The 16,909-nt window shown below is 40.8% G+C and overlaps 1 protein-coding gene across 1 annotated transcript in view; it reads right to left on the reverse strand.

Annotated features, from left to right (window-relative positions):
• CDH4 (cadherin 4) overlaps positions 1-16,909 on the reverse strand; it is a gene marked incomplete at its 5' end in the record, with an annotated part of 1,039,205 nt that overhangs the window by 310,447 nt on the left and 711,849 nt on the right. The window contains one exon of the mRNA XM_081323640.1: positions 12,470-12,640. Coding sequence (XP_081179766.1) covers positions 12,470-12,640 — 171 coding nt within the window. The remainder of the gene's footprint in view (positions 1-12,469; positions 12,641-16,909) is intronic.

The following is a 16,909-nucleotide window of genomic DNA, read 5'->3' on the forward strand; positions in this document are numbered from 1 at the left end:
ACTCCATTTCTTCTGACGGATTCTTGCCCGCAGTAGTATACCTGATGGTCATCTGAATTAAATTCACCCATTCCTGTCCATTTTAGTTCGCTGATACCTAAGATGTCGATGTTCAGTCTTGTCATCTCTTGTTTGACCACGTCCAGCTTTCCTTGATTCATGGATCTTACATTCCAGGTTCCTATGGAGAAAAAATCTTTACAGCATCGGACTTTCCTTTCACCACCAGACACATCCACAGCTGAGCGTCCTTTCGGCTTTGGCCCAGTCGCTTCATTCTTTCTGGCGCTACTAGTACTAGCCCTCTGCTCTTCCCCAGTAGCATATTGGACACCTTCCGACCTGAGGGGCTCATCTTCCAGCGTCATATCGTTTTGCCTTTTGGTACTGTCCATAGGGTTTTCATGGCAAAGATACTGGAGTGGGTTGCCATTTCCTTCTCCAGTGGATCACGTTTTGTCAGAATTCTCAGCTATGACCTGTCCGTCTTGGGTGGCCCTGCACGGCATAGCTCATAGCTTCATTGAATTACGCAAGCCCCTTCGCCACGACAAGGCAGTAATCCATGAAGGGGCACAAAGTATAGAAACAGAATTTTTTTTTAAAGCAGAGAAAAAATATTCAGAGGTTCTCAAAAAAGTGAGTAACCCAGTTGCCTAAATCACATTCATTATTCTTTTCCCAATTATTCAGGATCACAAAATAGGCAATAAAAAAATCATTCCATCGAAGGAAAGTGGGAAGCTTTGGGATAGAAGTTATAGTAGTAGGCATGGATCCCAGGGAGCAGAGAGAGGAAAGCAAAATGCAGAGATCCCTCCTCTTTGATTTATTTGATTAGCTCAATTGGATTTATTTATTTCAATGAGTGTGTATGCCATTTCTCTATCAGTGATAATCAGAGTTGAGAGAAGCTGCATAAAAAAGTATTTTGAATTATGCAAATTTCACAAACAGCTATTGGATATCATTCTAAAAGTTGCACCTGAGGATAATTTAAAGTGAGAATCAACCCAGAGTATGTATGTGTCTCCTTACAACTGGTGCAATAATTCCTGTTTTCAAATACATATTTCTATTTTGCTCTCTCTCAAGAAGTTTAATTAGCAAATTCAGCATCCCCCCTAATTTGCAATAGTTTAGACTTGTCACCTGAGATGGGAAGTTGCATCTGCATATATGACCTTTCATTTTCAGTTGTTATCTACATACCTCTTCCAGGTGACAACAATACTGCTACTTATCCTGTAATCAGCCAACTCTCTTTTAGATTCCTTTGAGTAACACATTGTGAAGTAGTGGCAATGACTGTCTTAATTTTATCTTAACAGGTCTATGTGTGGTGGAATGTAGTCTGGATTCCCAGGAGGAAGGGGCTGTATTCCACAGAAGCAAGAGACAGTGACATTCAGATAGTTGGTGTGGGAGAAAGAGGGTGAGAACAGCTCCTTCTTAACAGTTTCCAGAGTATATATTTTATGGTGCAAGTAATCTGCTTTAATTTGGCAAGGTTTCTGTCTATAGATGAGGAACAATAAAGGAAACTGCTTTAAAGTAACGCTTGTCAAACTAAAGCTAACTACTTACATCACTATCAACAGTGCTAGAAGGTAATGGGGTTTGGTCTCTGTTTATATACAAGTGGCTTGCCCTGTCAGTGTTTGTAGGAGTGTTCTTAGTGGTGTTGTAGGAGATGAACAGGCTGAGCCTGATGGTGGGGTCAAATGCATCATCAGTCATGAGTCCCTTTGTACCCACAACAGATCTAAATCTAGCCCATCTTGAGTTCCTTCTACTCTTATCTCCCACTAATTTCCCTTGGCTGTTAATCATTCATATTCTTGTAAACAATAAATTTTTATACCTATTTGAACTGTCTACATCTCCTGATTTTCCTGGTGCTTAAACAAGTTCCTTGCTTAGGCTGTCTTTTGATTATTTGACTGTTTGTCTGAGTTGGTAGTTTCTTGACTGGGGTATTCTTTACTGCTCGATTGTTGCTTTGGTATTAAACTCGCTGTTAATCTCTCATTATTTGGGCATTAATTGCTGGCAACGGGGTACTGTGATCTTTGAACTTTTTGATCATCTCTTTTTAATGGTATGTGGATGTTTTTATGTCTATGTGCCAGCTGATGGCTGCTTTATCTGAGTGCCAAGCTTTAGATATTTGTCTATGTGTTTAGTGAAGGAAACTCCACCAAGGCATGCTCCATGATACTTTTTCAGTGGTTTTCCTTAGGGAAAAAAGGAGGAGAAAGAAAAGCAAAAAAGGAGAATGCTTGCTAGTCCTGCAATCAACAAAGCTTGCCTGATGACAGACAAAATACCATCTGTTGTTTTCCCCCTCATATAGTTAGAGGTTAATGCATTCAGGAACATTACATTCCAAATAGCATGTTCTATTGAGAACAATGGCCTATGACTGGTAATTTCATCATTTTCTACAAAGAGGTTTCATAAATGTTCAGAAATATTCCACAGAGGGAACTCAACTTTCTTTGCAAGTTCCCATTTTTCAGCTGCAGGATTCTAGTTGAACTAATTGGTTCTAGATGCAGATTTTCCAAATGATTAGGGACCCTCTGTTAAATTCTGCATCTTGGGGACCAACTTCAGCAATATAACTATATTGCTGACCAACATCAGCAATACACAGTAACTATAGCACCTTACATGCTTAAATAAACCTAGGACATTCAGAAGAAGTGTCAAAATGACACCTGTTGATATGCAATCAAAATTCTGCCTGGTCTTTTGGCCTCCCACTTCCACTATCTTAATTTTTCTTAACCATACCCTGCAAACACACTTGCTCCCTTGGAAATCCTTCAGGAAGAGTGATGCTAGGCTTTACTAAAAGGGAATGCTTTCGCGTCTAAAAAACGTCTAGTGTTGGAGCACCCACAACTTCTGGAGGCAAGTTATTCTACTGGTTAATAGTTCTAACCATCAGGAAACTTCCCCTTAGTTCTAGGTTGCTTTTCTTCTTGATTAGTTTCCATCCATTGCTTCTTGTCCTGCCTTTAGGTGATTTGGAGAATAGGTTGACTCCCTCTTTTTTGTGGCAACCCCTGAGATATTGAAATACTGCTATCATGTCCCCCGTTGTTCTTTTCTTTGTTAAACTAGACATACCCAATTCCAGCAACCATTCTTTATACTGTATATTTTAACGTCCAGCCCACTAATCAACTTTGTAGAGTCTCAACATTTTTTTTACATCATGGCAATCAGGGGCTGCCACAAAGAAGAGGGAGTCAAGCTATTCTCCAAAGCACCTGAAAGCAGGACAAGAAGCAACGGATGGAAACTAGTCAAGGAGAGAAGCAACCTAGAACTAAGGAGAAACTTCCTGACAGTTAGAACAATTAACCAGTGGAACAACCGGCCTCCAGAAGTGGTGAATGCTCCAACACTGGAAATTTTTAAGAAGAGACTGGACAGCCATTTGTCTGAAATGGTATAGGGTTTCCTGCCTGAGCAGGGGGTTGGACTAGATGACCTCCAAGGTCCCTTCCAACTTCTTCTTCTTCTTCTTCTTCTTCTTCTTCTTCTTCTTCTTCTTCTTCTTCTTCTTCTTCTTATTATTATTATTATTATTATTATTATTATTATTATTATTATTATTATTATTATTATTATTATTATTATTATTATTATTATTATTATTATTATTATTATTATTATTATTATAATAACTGGACGCAATATTCCAAGTGTGGCCTTACCAAGGCATTATAAGTTGGTGTGAACACTTCATCTGATCTTGATTCTATCCCTCTGTTAATGCAACCTAGAATTATGTTGATTATGTTGGCTTTTTTGGCAGTGTTGGCTTTTTTCCCCCTTTTTTTTAAAGAAGCTAAGTTCTCTCACTATGGTTTTGGCCACTTTTGATGCCCCTGTCCTGCTCCTCAACACCAGTTTCAACTTCTGAAAAGAATACCACCATTTCTGGTCACTGGCATATTCACACTATTGCTTAATGAAAGCCATGTATTAGCAGAGGAATCCTAGGCCCATTTCTGGAATGAAGTGAGATTGCAGCTGACAGGGGGGGTTGAATACATTTGCAAGAATAACGTGGCCTTGCTTGTTTCATTTACCATATTTTCCCCGAGAATGAAATGCGTTAATAAACAGAGCATTTCAGTTCATCTTAGCTGAACAGGCCGTACGTCAAGCTTCTGTAGGTCACATCCAGCTTCATTCACCCACTGCCTGGCTAAAAATACTGACAAGCAGATAATCAACTTCCCCAAAAGTGGAGCTTTGCATCCTTCGCAATGGGAAGCCAGATCTAGAGGAAGGAGCTAGAAAAAAACAATTGCCTCTAGGTTTCAAATGAATCCAAACTACTTTAAACAAATAGCCTGAGGACAGAATTGGCTTTAAAAAGCCACATACAATCACATAGCCCTACAAATGGCATGGAGGGATGTAGAGACTATTCCTAAAGGTGAAGCAAGCACGTAAGCAAGGTGGAGAAAGGAAGGAAGGAACCAAGTCGTTAAGGAAACAAAGGGGGGGAAATCTCACCTGAATCAGATAAAAGTTGAGCCTGAGCACATGAGAAGCCCCCCCCCCTCAACCAGAACATAGCAATGATAAAAGGGGATAAAAGGGGTCCTGAAAACCACCACCACCCGCTCTTTGTGTCATTTTTGGATCTAGACTTGGCGGCTTCTGTCCCTCTGGCTAGTACCTGCCAACCTAGTTGAGGACATTGGGTAAATGTGGACAACAGAGTCTCTGTCTCTGTCTCTCTTTCTCTCCCTCTCTCTCTCTCTTAACCAGCAAAGTTTGCTGTTGTTTTAAATTCACTGGGTCCCTGTGTATTCTAAAGAACCATTTGTGCCTCAGTGTTCAGTTGAAAGTGATTTGAGTGTGGTAATTTTCCAGGTATGTGCGTGTGCGTGCATGAGTGAGTGACTATAAGCTAAACCTGAGAGCACACGGATGTAACAGGAGCACACTCATCTGTTCTTCTACACTGATCATCTTGCGTTCCCAATGGGCACAAGTGAACGTACTCCTTATTTGCCCAGTTATTGCACATGAAAGGTCAAACCGTTATTTTTTTAATTAAAAGGCAGGTCCGATGGCAAGAACTGTTGGCGTATTAAATGTTGTAAGCAGTCCAGAGTTGCCTTGAAGCGAGATGGGCGGCAAACAAATCTAATTAATAAGTCAAATATTTCTATTTGCACCATGAACCACTATATAGAACTGGGAATATATATCTATATCTATATCTATATCTATATCTATCTATATCTATCTATATATCTATATATCTATATATCTATATCTATATCTATATCTATATCTATATCTAATCTCTCTCTCTCTCTCTCTCTCTGTATATATATATATATATATATATATATATATATATATATATATATATATATATATATATATATATATATATATATATATATATATATATATATATATATATATAAAGGTAAAGGTTCCCCCGCACATGCATGCTAGTCGTTTCCAACTCTAGGGGCCGGTGCTCATCTCCGTTTCAAAGCCAAAGAGCCAGTGCTTGTCCGAGGATGTCTCCGTGGTCATGTGGCCGGCATGACTAGACGCCAAAGGCGCACGGAACGCTGTTACCTTCCCACCGGAGTGGTCCCTATTTTTCTACTTGCATTTTTACGTGCTTTCGAACTGCTAGTTTGGCAGAAGCTGGGACGAGTAACAGGTGCTCACTCTGTTACACGGCACTCGGGATTCGACCTGCCAAACTACTGACCTTCTGATCGACAAGCTCAGTGTCCTAACCCACTGAGCCAACATTGGGATGGAATAAGAAAAACTAAAACAGTTTTTATTGCTAAAAGATCAAGCTTTCGTTGGCTAACTGCCAATGTCAGGATGGAAATGCTGGGGTGGGGAGATCGCGTTTATACTGTTGGTGTCTGCAACTCTGCTCATGGAGCGCATCACCAGTCTGTTTGTTGAGGTCGGCCGTATTTCTTTGAGTTGTCGCGCATCCATTTTTGGGGGATGTAGTTGTCTCTGGGTATCTGTTGTTAAAAGTGAATTGCTGATAGTTCCATGTGTTGTAGCCATAGCTCTAGTCATTGCCCGTGTTCTCATACCAGAGGTCCTAAATGGTTGTTTCTCTTCTTCCCTGTGTTCTACATTGCAGGTTGGTTGTGTGTTGTTGCAATCTTGATTTTGATACAAAGAGGCACTCTGTGAATGCTTGCGCTGTTTGTCTTCATATCGCGCACGTCGTTCCTCTTCCCAATTCCTTAGTGCCTGGTGTGCAGGGGGGAGGTCTATGTGCCGGTTGATAGAGGAGTGGTTTGAAAACCAAGCTTCCTTAAACAAGTGGCCGCCTTTAGTGTTGTCACTGGCAATCGCCTCGGTCCCTGTTAGATTAAAGACGTGGTTGTGTGTAGCCATGTGTGCCCACACCTGTGAATGTTGTTCTTGTCTTCTAATAGCGAGCTTGTGTTCATGCACCCTAGTCCTCAGTCATTTTGCCATCTCCCCAATGTAATTGCAATTGCAATTCTGGCATGACATCTTGTACACGACGGAGGATTTTTCTTCATTGGGGAGTGGATCTTTAGGGCGCATGGCACAAGTTTAGAGAGCACCTGAGACTGACATACTTATATGCAATTTTGCATATAAAAAGTTGCATATTTTCAAACGGTGCAATGATATTTTGACTTTACCATTTGTTTATTGCAAACAACAGATTATAATGCAACATATATTTCATGGTTCATGGGAAAATGTAGCAGGAGGACCAGTGACTGTTTGAGCTTCCCAGATGTATGGTCAAAACATATTTTTTTTCATTATGCTAAAACATATTTATGTTGGATCTAATTGGAACCTGAAATGAAGTGTCTCAAGAAATCCTAGGATTACAGGCTTACCTAATAAGTAAAAAAAATAATAATCCCGAGAAAGGATTACCAATCAATTTCTGTTTGTTGCCAAAAAAGGAAAAAAGAAAAATGGAAAAAGGAGAAAGGAAAACGGAAAAAGGAGAAAGGAAAAAGGAAAAAAGAAAGAAAGAGAAAGGAAAAGGAAAAAGAATGGGTCAGTGTAGCCATCAAAAGTCAGCTTTGATTGCATCCAATGGCTTTCTTATACAGTAGAGCAGGAGTGGGGAACCATATGGACTTCAACTCCCAGAATGCAGACCTCATGGCTCAGGAATTCTGGGAGTTGAAGTCCACAAGTCATAAAGGTGCCATGGTCCCCCATTTCTCCAGTAGGTGTAGAGAACAAACAGAACTTGCAGCTCTCCAAACAACTGTAGGAATAGCAGATCTGAAACCCAAAAAAGGATACAGCTGAAAAGTGGAAGAAGATCGTTCAGCTGCACCAATTTCTTTTTGATACCAACCGTGAGCATTTGTAGTTCTTTTCCCTTATATTATCGTCAGCTGGGGTAACTCTACTTACTCCATCACTTGCCATGGACTCAATATATATTAAACCAGTAGGAAACCTATAGCTTTTTAGATGTTGCTGAACTACTGGCATCCATCACCATTAGCTATGCCACCTGGGGCTCCTAGAGATGGTTAGTTCTTTCTTGCTCTCTGGGAAAAAAGAAAATTGTAAGAGCTGACTTCTAGAGGGTGAACATCTGCATTATGTTTTAAGCACCCTTCCTGAACCTATGGCAGATTGAGGATGTGAATGTTCAGATGTAATTTATGTGATCGAGTCTGTTCATACCTTGGGGGATTAAGCCAACCATTTTGTGGGGTTTTTTTGTTTTGTTTTGTTTCTGAACGTCAGGCACTTTGCAAGGCAATGGCTAATCAGTACAGAGCAGGTAATGACTGCATTCATTTTAACCCTCTGGAAACAACTTGCTAAACATTATTTCTTGACAAGGCTGCAAATGATCCATCCTCATTTTCTCCAATTATTTCCTGAAATTTCTTGCAATTATGCTGCAATTTTATTCTAGAGGACAACTTGACAAAATGTGCACTCCTCTTATCGGCTTTTTGTTTTACTCAGTACTGGCTTTCAAACAGAAAAGCTTCATGAATGTGGTGTTCTGTTGTACATTTTGCTACAGTTCCTGGCATCAGATACATCTATTTTTTTTCTCCCCTTATGGTTTAAACTTTCCTATGCTGTATTTTATAAATGTTTTGGTTGGAGAGAAATGCTCACGCTGAATAGTTTGTCATTTCCAAGGGGGGTGATAAGTGTTGCTAAAGATGTGGTATGATTTACAAACTCACTAACTTGATGAAGGGCATTTTGACCAGTGACAAAATGTTTCACTCACATGTGCATCTAACAGTCCATCAAGAGTGCATGAATGAATATGGTTGTAAGAGAAGACAAATGGGTTAGAAACTAGCAACCGGTTTGTTCCCGTCCAACCAAAGTAACTAAACAATCAGATTTCTGCCAGATGTGATCAATGTTAGCTGAGCAGCATACAAGGCTTAAAAGGAAGACAAGAGAAATGAACCAAGAGTTTTGGTGCCCAATGTATGCCGTACCAAGCCATGGTGGTGCAGTGGTTAGAATGCAGTATTGCAGGCTAATTCTGCCAACTGCCAGCAGTTTGATCCTGACAGGCCTCAAGGTTGACTCAGCCTTCCATCCTTCCAAGGTGGGTGTGATGACCCAGGGCACAGCACAGAGGCAATGCAGTCAGCTGGCAATTCAAACAGTCCTTTAATTGTTCCAAATTTCCCCCAAATGCTCCCACCTTTGGGGCAAGCCTTCAACAAAAGAAAACATACACCCCTTCAGCTGACTCTGGCTGCAAGTAGTTTCACATACAGTCTGAATAGAAGAGGAATGTACTCAAGGCCACAGAGAGAACAAGGAATAACACATAAGTCATAAAACTAATGAGTCTGTGTGAATACAAGCTTGCCTGAGCAGTTTCAAAAGAGAATCCAAAATACAGTCCGAGGTCTTTAAACATTCAAGCAACGTTGTCAGTCAGTCCAATAGTCAGAATTTCCAGGTTTCCAAGCAGAAGTCACAGAACAAAAGATCAGCAACAACACTCAAAACTCCAAGGAATCAGCATTTGTTCCCGACAAATGCCCCTCCCCACAGCGTCTCCTTAAATCTGTCTCCGGGTGTGCCTTGTGGAGAGTGGTGGGACTCTCTCCTCCCAAGTAGTTAAGCCTGCCTGTGTTGTTCCCTCCTTCTCTCCACTCTCCGTGCTCTAGGATCAGGTGGGGGTGGCCCTTGCTCATCGCCTGAACTCTGCCTCTCCTGTTCATCCTGTCCCAATCCTGAAGGGCCCTGGCCTGCCTCGGCCTGCTCTTCCTTCTTCCTCTGAAACCACAGACACCTCTCCCTCACCCTCCATAGGGTCCCATTCCAGCTCATTGTCCTCCGCAGATTCAGGCTCCGACAGAGGCATGACAATGGGTAAAATGAGGGCCCAGATTGCTGGGGGCCATATGCTGACTCTGTAAACTGCTTAGAGAGGGCTATAAAGCACTGTGAAGTGATATATAAGTCTAAGTGCTATTGCTATTGCTATTCTGTTCTGTTGCCATGGTGGCACAATGGTTAGAATGCAGTATTGCAGGCCGACTCTGCCCACTGCCAGGTGTTCAGTCCTGACTGGCTCAAGCTTGACTCAGCCTTCCATTCTTCTGAGGTCAGTAAAATGAGGATCCAGATTGTTGGGGGTAATATTGCAAACTGCAAACTGCTTAGAGAGGACTTTAAAGCACTGTGAAGTGGTATATAAGTCTAAGTGCTATTGCTATACCCATGAATCCCGATGTGAAGGGTCTCCTTATCTTCAAAATGGGTTATAGCCTCTCTGTCTCAACTTCTCTATTGTTTACAGGGAGTCCTCAACTGACAACCATTCATTTAGTGACTGTTTAAAGTTACGACATCATTGAAAAAAGTAAGTTAAGACCTTTTTTCACACTTACGACTGTTGCAGCATCCCCATGGTCACGTGATTAAAATTTGGTCGATTGGCAACTGGCAAATATTTATGATACTTGAACTGTCTCGGGATCATGTGATCACCATTTGTAACCTTCCCCGTCGACTTCCAACAAGCAAAGTCAAAGAGAAAGCCAGATTTGCTTAATGACCACATGATTCACTTAACAGTTATAGTCATTTGCTTAACAACTGGGGCAGAAAATTGTCATAAAATGGGGCAAAACTCACTCAACAACATCCTTAGCAATGAAGATTTTGGGCTCAATTGTGGTCGTAAGTCGAGAACTATCTGTATTGTAATGTGATCATTTTAATGATCTTTGTTTTGCCAGCTCTATTGCTGTAAGTTTTCTGAAGGAAAACAGCTATAATGTTTCTCGGCCTCAGCAACTTGAAGAACTGTGGACTTCAACTCCCAGAATACCCCAAGCCAGTTGAAGTCCATACCTCTTCAAATGGCAGTTGCTGGATGTCAATGAACCCAGCAACACTAAAAAGCAGAGACATCACCCTGTCAACAAAAGTGTGTATAGTCAAGGCTATGGTCTTCCCAGTTGCAATGTATGGCAGTGAAAGCTGGACCATAAGAAAGGCTGAGCGCCAAAGAATTGAGGCCTTTGAACTATGGTGCTGGAGAAGACTCCTGCGAGTCCCTTGGACTGCAAGGCGATCAAACTAGTCAGTCCTAGAAGAGATCAACCCTGACTGCTATTTAGAAGGCCAGATCCTGAAGCTGAAACTCAAATACTTTGGCCACCTCATGAGAAGGAACGACTCACTGGAGAAGAGCCTCATGCTGGGAAAGGTTGAGGGCAAGAAAAGAAGGGGACGACAGAGAATGAGGTGGCTGGATGGAGTCACTGAAGCAGTAGGCGTGAGCTTAAATGGACTCCAGAAGATGGTAGAGGACAGGAAGGCCTGGAGGAACATTGTCCATAGGGTCGCGATGGGTCGGACACGACTTCGCAACTAACAACAACAAGTTCTTTATTGTTGATCGCCTACAAACAGAATCTTGCCAGACTAAAGCAACTATCTGTATAACTATTAGATATACTCTGTGAATTGCTAGGGAGGCTCCACCTTCACTGTCTTCCTGCCTACCAGACATTTCAGGCTCCCCTGGGAAAGAGCCCCTCCCTTCTGTAACTCTGCACTACATCCCACCACACTGAAAAAACACTGGCCACACATGGTTGTCAATCACTGTCCAGATATCCCTTTTATTGACCCATATTCCCATTTCTTTCTTTCATTTTTTTATTACTTTAAACCTCTGGTGGTGGATAATTAATCTAATGAGAGCCAGTGTGATGTAGTGGTTAAGGATCATGCTAGAAACTAAAAGACTCTGAGTTCTAGTCCCACCTGAAGCAACAAAGGCAGCTGAGTGCCCTTGGGCCAGTCACTCTTTCTCAGCCCTAGGAAGACGGCAATGGCAAACCACTTCTGAAAATCCTTGCCAAGTAAAACGCAAAACTGGACACAACAAAAGGAAAAAGAAACCTAATAAAGCATACAAATACATGTACTTTTATGAGTCAGCCTGTACATAGCTCAAGTAGAAATTAAAAATTGGCTTTCCCATTTAACCAGGTCCCATTTTTTTCCTCCCCTTCCTTTTCCCTGATGCAAATTCTAGATTCTAGGATTCTTGAGAACAGGGTCCTATGTTTTGTTTCCTGTAAAGTACCCCATGCATTGATGTACAATGTATCATGCAGATTACTATTTAATTAAAATAGTTTTCTTCCCTGCTTATAAAATCTGAATAATGATCAGGCAAGAGGCAGGTGAGTCCATAAAAGGAACAGGGGCCTGGAAAATGTATCAAAAGGGACTCTCCCTAGTTTCTTGGTCTGTAAAGGTGAGGGACGGAGAGATGTACTTTCAAACCGGCAAGATTCTGTTAATATAACCTTATAATAAAATTAGTGCAAGTACTTGTTGTTGTGCTTCTTATCTTATCATGGCAAAACCTGAATTCACTATTTCCAAATTATGCCACATTAACACCTGAACAAATCTTTGTGCTTCAAAGTATATGTCAGAGGTCCCCAACCTTTTCGGCACCACGGATCAGTTCTGTGGAGAAAAATTTTTCTGTGGACCAGAGAATGCGTGGTTTTGTGTGCTGCCTGCATCCCATGGATGGGGCTTTGCTTGTTTGTGTGGATCGGTTGCTGGCATGTCACGGCCCGGTACCGGTCCACTGACTGGGGGTTGGGGACCCCTGGTATATATGACGGTTCTCTTATTTCACTGCTTTTTTGTGCTCTTTTTATAGTATTCGTGTTTTCAGTTTTTTACAACCGTCTATCAATGCATTCATATTCATTGGTGACTACTGAATGGCACATCCTTGTAAAGCACGAACAGTCTGTTTGAGGACAAGTCTTGTCTCAAGTCCAACTTGGAAGTCTACTGTTTCTTTCTAAAGATAATCCACTAACAAGCTTTGGGAAATGTAATCTCCATTGAACTTACAGACAGGTATAGAGTATTCTGGCATTCCACTCACCCTAACAAGCTGCTGTGGGAAGGGTCCTCTCGAATTTTCTGGCACGTTGATTGGCGGGATGACCCAATCTCGCTTTTGACGCCTGAGTCCATAAGAATTCTGGTGATGACGCCAGGGAAGCAAAATACTGTCAGGTTCTTGAAGCTCTGCTGTTGTGTTCTTCTTTCCTTTCTGTTGATTTGGGAAAGAAGGGAGGGGGGGAAAGGGTCACTTATTTTGCTTTTGTCGAGTTTCAGTAAACAGCGACAAACAAAAACAAGGAGTCAACAATAATCCAGTTGTTTTTTTCTTGCTCTCCCATGCCTGAGAGAAAAAAAAAACACTTGTCAGTTGCTATGTTGAGGCTTGTTTGAGCTGGGAAATGCCTGAAAAAATAAAAATAATATTGTTCGTATAATAAAACAAACATTTCTGCATTACAGCAGCATGTGGTACTTTTATTGACATCTGTGCTGTGGCTTCATTTTTTTTACTGGTGTTTGGAGCTGTCATTAGACAATCAAGCTTTCTTTCACGACAGATTGTCTTCATTATACCAGTGGCAGGAAACTTGATCAGCTCCTTGGAGGATGAAAATCTGCAGATTTCTAATAAATACAATCAATCACAAGAGCCAAATGAAACAAACGACAAATACTCGCAGCATTACCAGCGGTAGGTCAAACACCATTATAAACGAGCATTCGTCAGTAGCTCTGAATTTTAAAGTAGGACTGAAAGTTGTCAGGAAAGATCCAATACACCTAGTCCTCAACTTATGCAACCACAATTGAAACCAGAATTTCCATTGCTAAATAAGGTGGTTGTTCAGTGAATCATTCCAATTTTATGACCTCTTTTTGCCACGGTCGTTAAGGGAATCACTGCAGTTGTTAAGTGAATCATGCAATTAGGTGAACCTGGCTCCCCGCATTGACTGCAGGTTGGAAGCCAGCTGGGAAGGTTACAAATAGTCATGACATGACCCTGGGACTTTGCAATTGTTGTAAATACATGCCAATTGCCAAGTGCTTGAGCTTTGATCACGTTGACTGTGGGAAGGCTATAATGATCATAACTGTGAGGAATGGTTTTAAGTCACTGTTTTCAGTGCTGTTGCAACTTTGAATGGTTGCTAAATGATTGGTTGTATGTAGAGGACTACCTGTACGTGACCAGTTCATCACAGCTAGGAAGGGACAGCCAGTTTGGTCTAGTGCTAAAGGTACCTGTCAAGAAACAACCAAGAGACAGTGAGTTCTAGTCCCACCTTAGCCATGAAAGCCAGCTGATTGACTTGGGCCAGTTACTCTTTTACAGCCCAGCCACCTCATGGGGTTGTTGTTGGGAGGAAAATGGAAAGAGGAAGGAGTGTCAAGAATGAAACTTTGGCACCTACGTGCCTTTTCATTTCAGCTTGCCATTAGAGTTGCTTTAGAATGGGTTAGATGGAGAAATGAAACCTCTATGATTCCACTGAAGACCGTGAGAGCCTGAAACCTTTTCAAGGACACTGCATCAGGTGTGGAGAGGAAGCAGACGGTTCCCGTAACAAACTGAAATTGTTTACATGGACTACATGAGAGGGTGGGGGTTTGGCTGGAGAAATTATTGTTTAATTCTATGAACTGGTATCTGGGAACCTCAGAGTTAGTTTTGCTTCAACATTACCATGCCATGTATTCAATAAGCAGTAAGATATTCAGAATGAACCTGGCACTTTATTTGGATTCTCAAGTTGGATGTTGACAGGAATATTCAATATGTTCACCACCCTGAGTCATTTATAAAAAAATAGTAAGATGTGATTAAAAAAAGTTCCTAAATAAATCCATGCCAAGAACAGAAGGGTAGAATTGGGCAGGAGTTAAAGTCTTGGAGTTGAGAAATTGATGTTCAAGTATCTACATAAACATAGATCTCCCTGGATAATTGTGGACCCATCCTTTATCTTAGCTGACCTACCTTTGCTGAGAAACACATATCCCACATATCTCACTCTCAGCAGAAAAGGTAGTAATGAGTAAATTCAAAATAAACTGAAAAGTAAAAGAAACGTAGTATGGTAGCATCGGGGATCATAAGGCACCATGACCATAGATTGTGTTATCGCAGTAACCGTTCTTATTTAAGACTACTTAGAACAGGGGTGTCAAACTGCCGGCCCGCGGGCCGGAGCGTCATGGAGAAACCGCGCCCATCCCATTTTCGGCAATGGGAAAAAGTTCCGATACGTCGCGCGACGTCACATGACGTCGTGAGTTTGACATGTCTGACTTAGAATCTGATGTGGAGAAAAAAAAATTCTGTTCAACTTAACAGCTTAGAGGTTGGGCATCTTGTTATGAATGTGTCTAACTATTAAGTAGATGGGAGAAGTCTCTTAAGAGACTTTCCAAAGTTTGTTGATTTCCACATGAGAAAAAATCCTCTGTGTTCCCCAGAGCCATTGAGAACTGCACTTGACTATTTTTTCCTTTTTAGTCATGACTTACCTGCTTAAAAAAATCAGGCCTTTTAAACTCAAGATTATACAACTTTCTTCTTAAATTATTATTTTTCCTTCTACTTTATTAGGGCTGTGCAACCCTGTGGATTCAGTTTCCAAAACACGAATAGAGCATTAGTCTGTGGTGCTCTTTAAAGCAGCTGCATCTTTTACCAAAATCACAGAGCTCCTTGCTGCCATTGCTCCATGCTCCAGGGGAAAAAACACAGCTGCTTTAAAATGGTGCAGGCAGATGCTAAATTTGTGCTCTTGGGCACTTCAAAGTACCTTTTAGAGATCAAATCCAGAGTGCTGTTTCACAATCCTACTTTGTGTAATTTACTATTTCATTATTTTGTCTCTTTCTTCTTAGCTGCCTGGGGTGCCCAAGTGATGGGAGAGCGAGGTAACTACTATTTGCATGGGAACCTGCTGACTTGAATAGAACTAAGAAGTTTAGAGTGAATTGGTTTCAACTTTCCTAAATGGACTGTACATAGCTGCTCCTGTATCTTTCTCATGCTGTAGCACTAAATCCTTAGGGAATGCCGTTTAATCTCCTTCTGCCATTCTCGATGCTTTTATAAGAGCAGTCAAGGCACAGCTCTTTGAATGGGATGTATTTGTTCATTATGTTTAAATACTCATTTTAAATGTTTTGTTTTTGTCTCTTGTATTTTAATTTTTCTTAGCCAATGCTAAAGTGCCCTGAGTCTTTAGAATTGAAACAAACAGGCACCTGCCACATAACACTCCAGACTTCACAACTGTTGGAGAAGATAACAAAATACAAAGACCTGCAAAGAGAAATAGAATGACTGTGGCCAAAGAAAGCCAAGGTACCACCAATAGTCATAGGCGCTAAGGGTGCAATCCCAAAAAACTGGAGCACCATCTGAACACTATCGTCATTGATAAATTTACCACCCATCAATTGCAAAAGGCTGTTTACTTGAAACAGTTTACATCCTGAGACAATACCTCTAACACCATCAATATCAACACGTGCCTATCCCAGGTCTTGGGAAGGACTCGATGGGTAGATAAAAATGCCAAATCCACTCTGAACATCTGGCTGATTATATGATAAACTATAACAATAATATAGAAATGATAACAACAGCATGACAAAGTCGCAACAATGGTGTATGTGAAGATTGGCAAGAAATACCATTTGCCTGTAAGCAAAAAAGTTGGTGGGATCATAAAATAAAGAAAGTCATAGAATATGAAGAAGCTAAATTGTTCTAGGACTTTAGAATTCAAGCAGACAGAGACCAACCACATAATATGCCAGACCTGACAACTGTCGATAAGGGGGAAAAAAGGATAATGGACATGGAAGTATCTGGAGACAGCAGAAGAGAAGAGTAAGGACTGGAGATAATCACAAAATACAAAGACCTACAAAAAGAAGCAGATTTGTGGCAAAAGCAAGCAAAGGTAATGCCCAAATAGTGGACCCCCCAAAAAGGAATCTTCAAGGCTTTGAAAGCCATAAAAGATAATCTTTATTGCCCCTCAACCTTCCAAAAATTGCGATTAGATGGTCATCTCAATATGATACAATAATACAAGAACTCTTTCATGATCCTGAAGCAAGGACATGGAAGATGACTTGGCAAAGGAAAAAAGCAAGAATAAGACTGAAGAAGAATGGAGTGTGGACATGTTTAGGAGGTTTAAAATAGAATATATTTAAGTAGACAAGACCCTTATTTTGAATATGAGATATTGTTATGATGTGAAGACAAAGAAAAATGTTGGCTAATTAAAACCTAGATGTATGAATGTTAGTAGTTAAATTGAAATATTGAGTTGTTTATAAAGATTAGATAAAGGTGATTAAGATATATATATGTTAACAGTGATGTAACGTAATTAATATGTATGGATGTAGTGATAAGAAATAGAATTATAAGCTTAAATGTGAGAAAGTGGACATAAAGAAGAGAGAGGCTGTATTAAATGCT

The sequence above is a fragment of the Vipera berus genome (genome assembly GCF_964194415.1).
Source record: "Vipera berus genome assembly, chromosome: 3".
Classification (NCBI taxonomy): Eukaryota; Metazoa; Chordata; class Lepidosauria; order Squamata; family Viperidae; genus Vipera; species Vipera berus.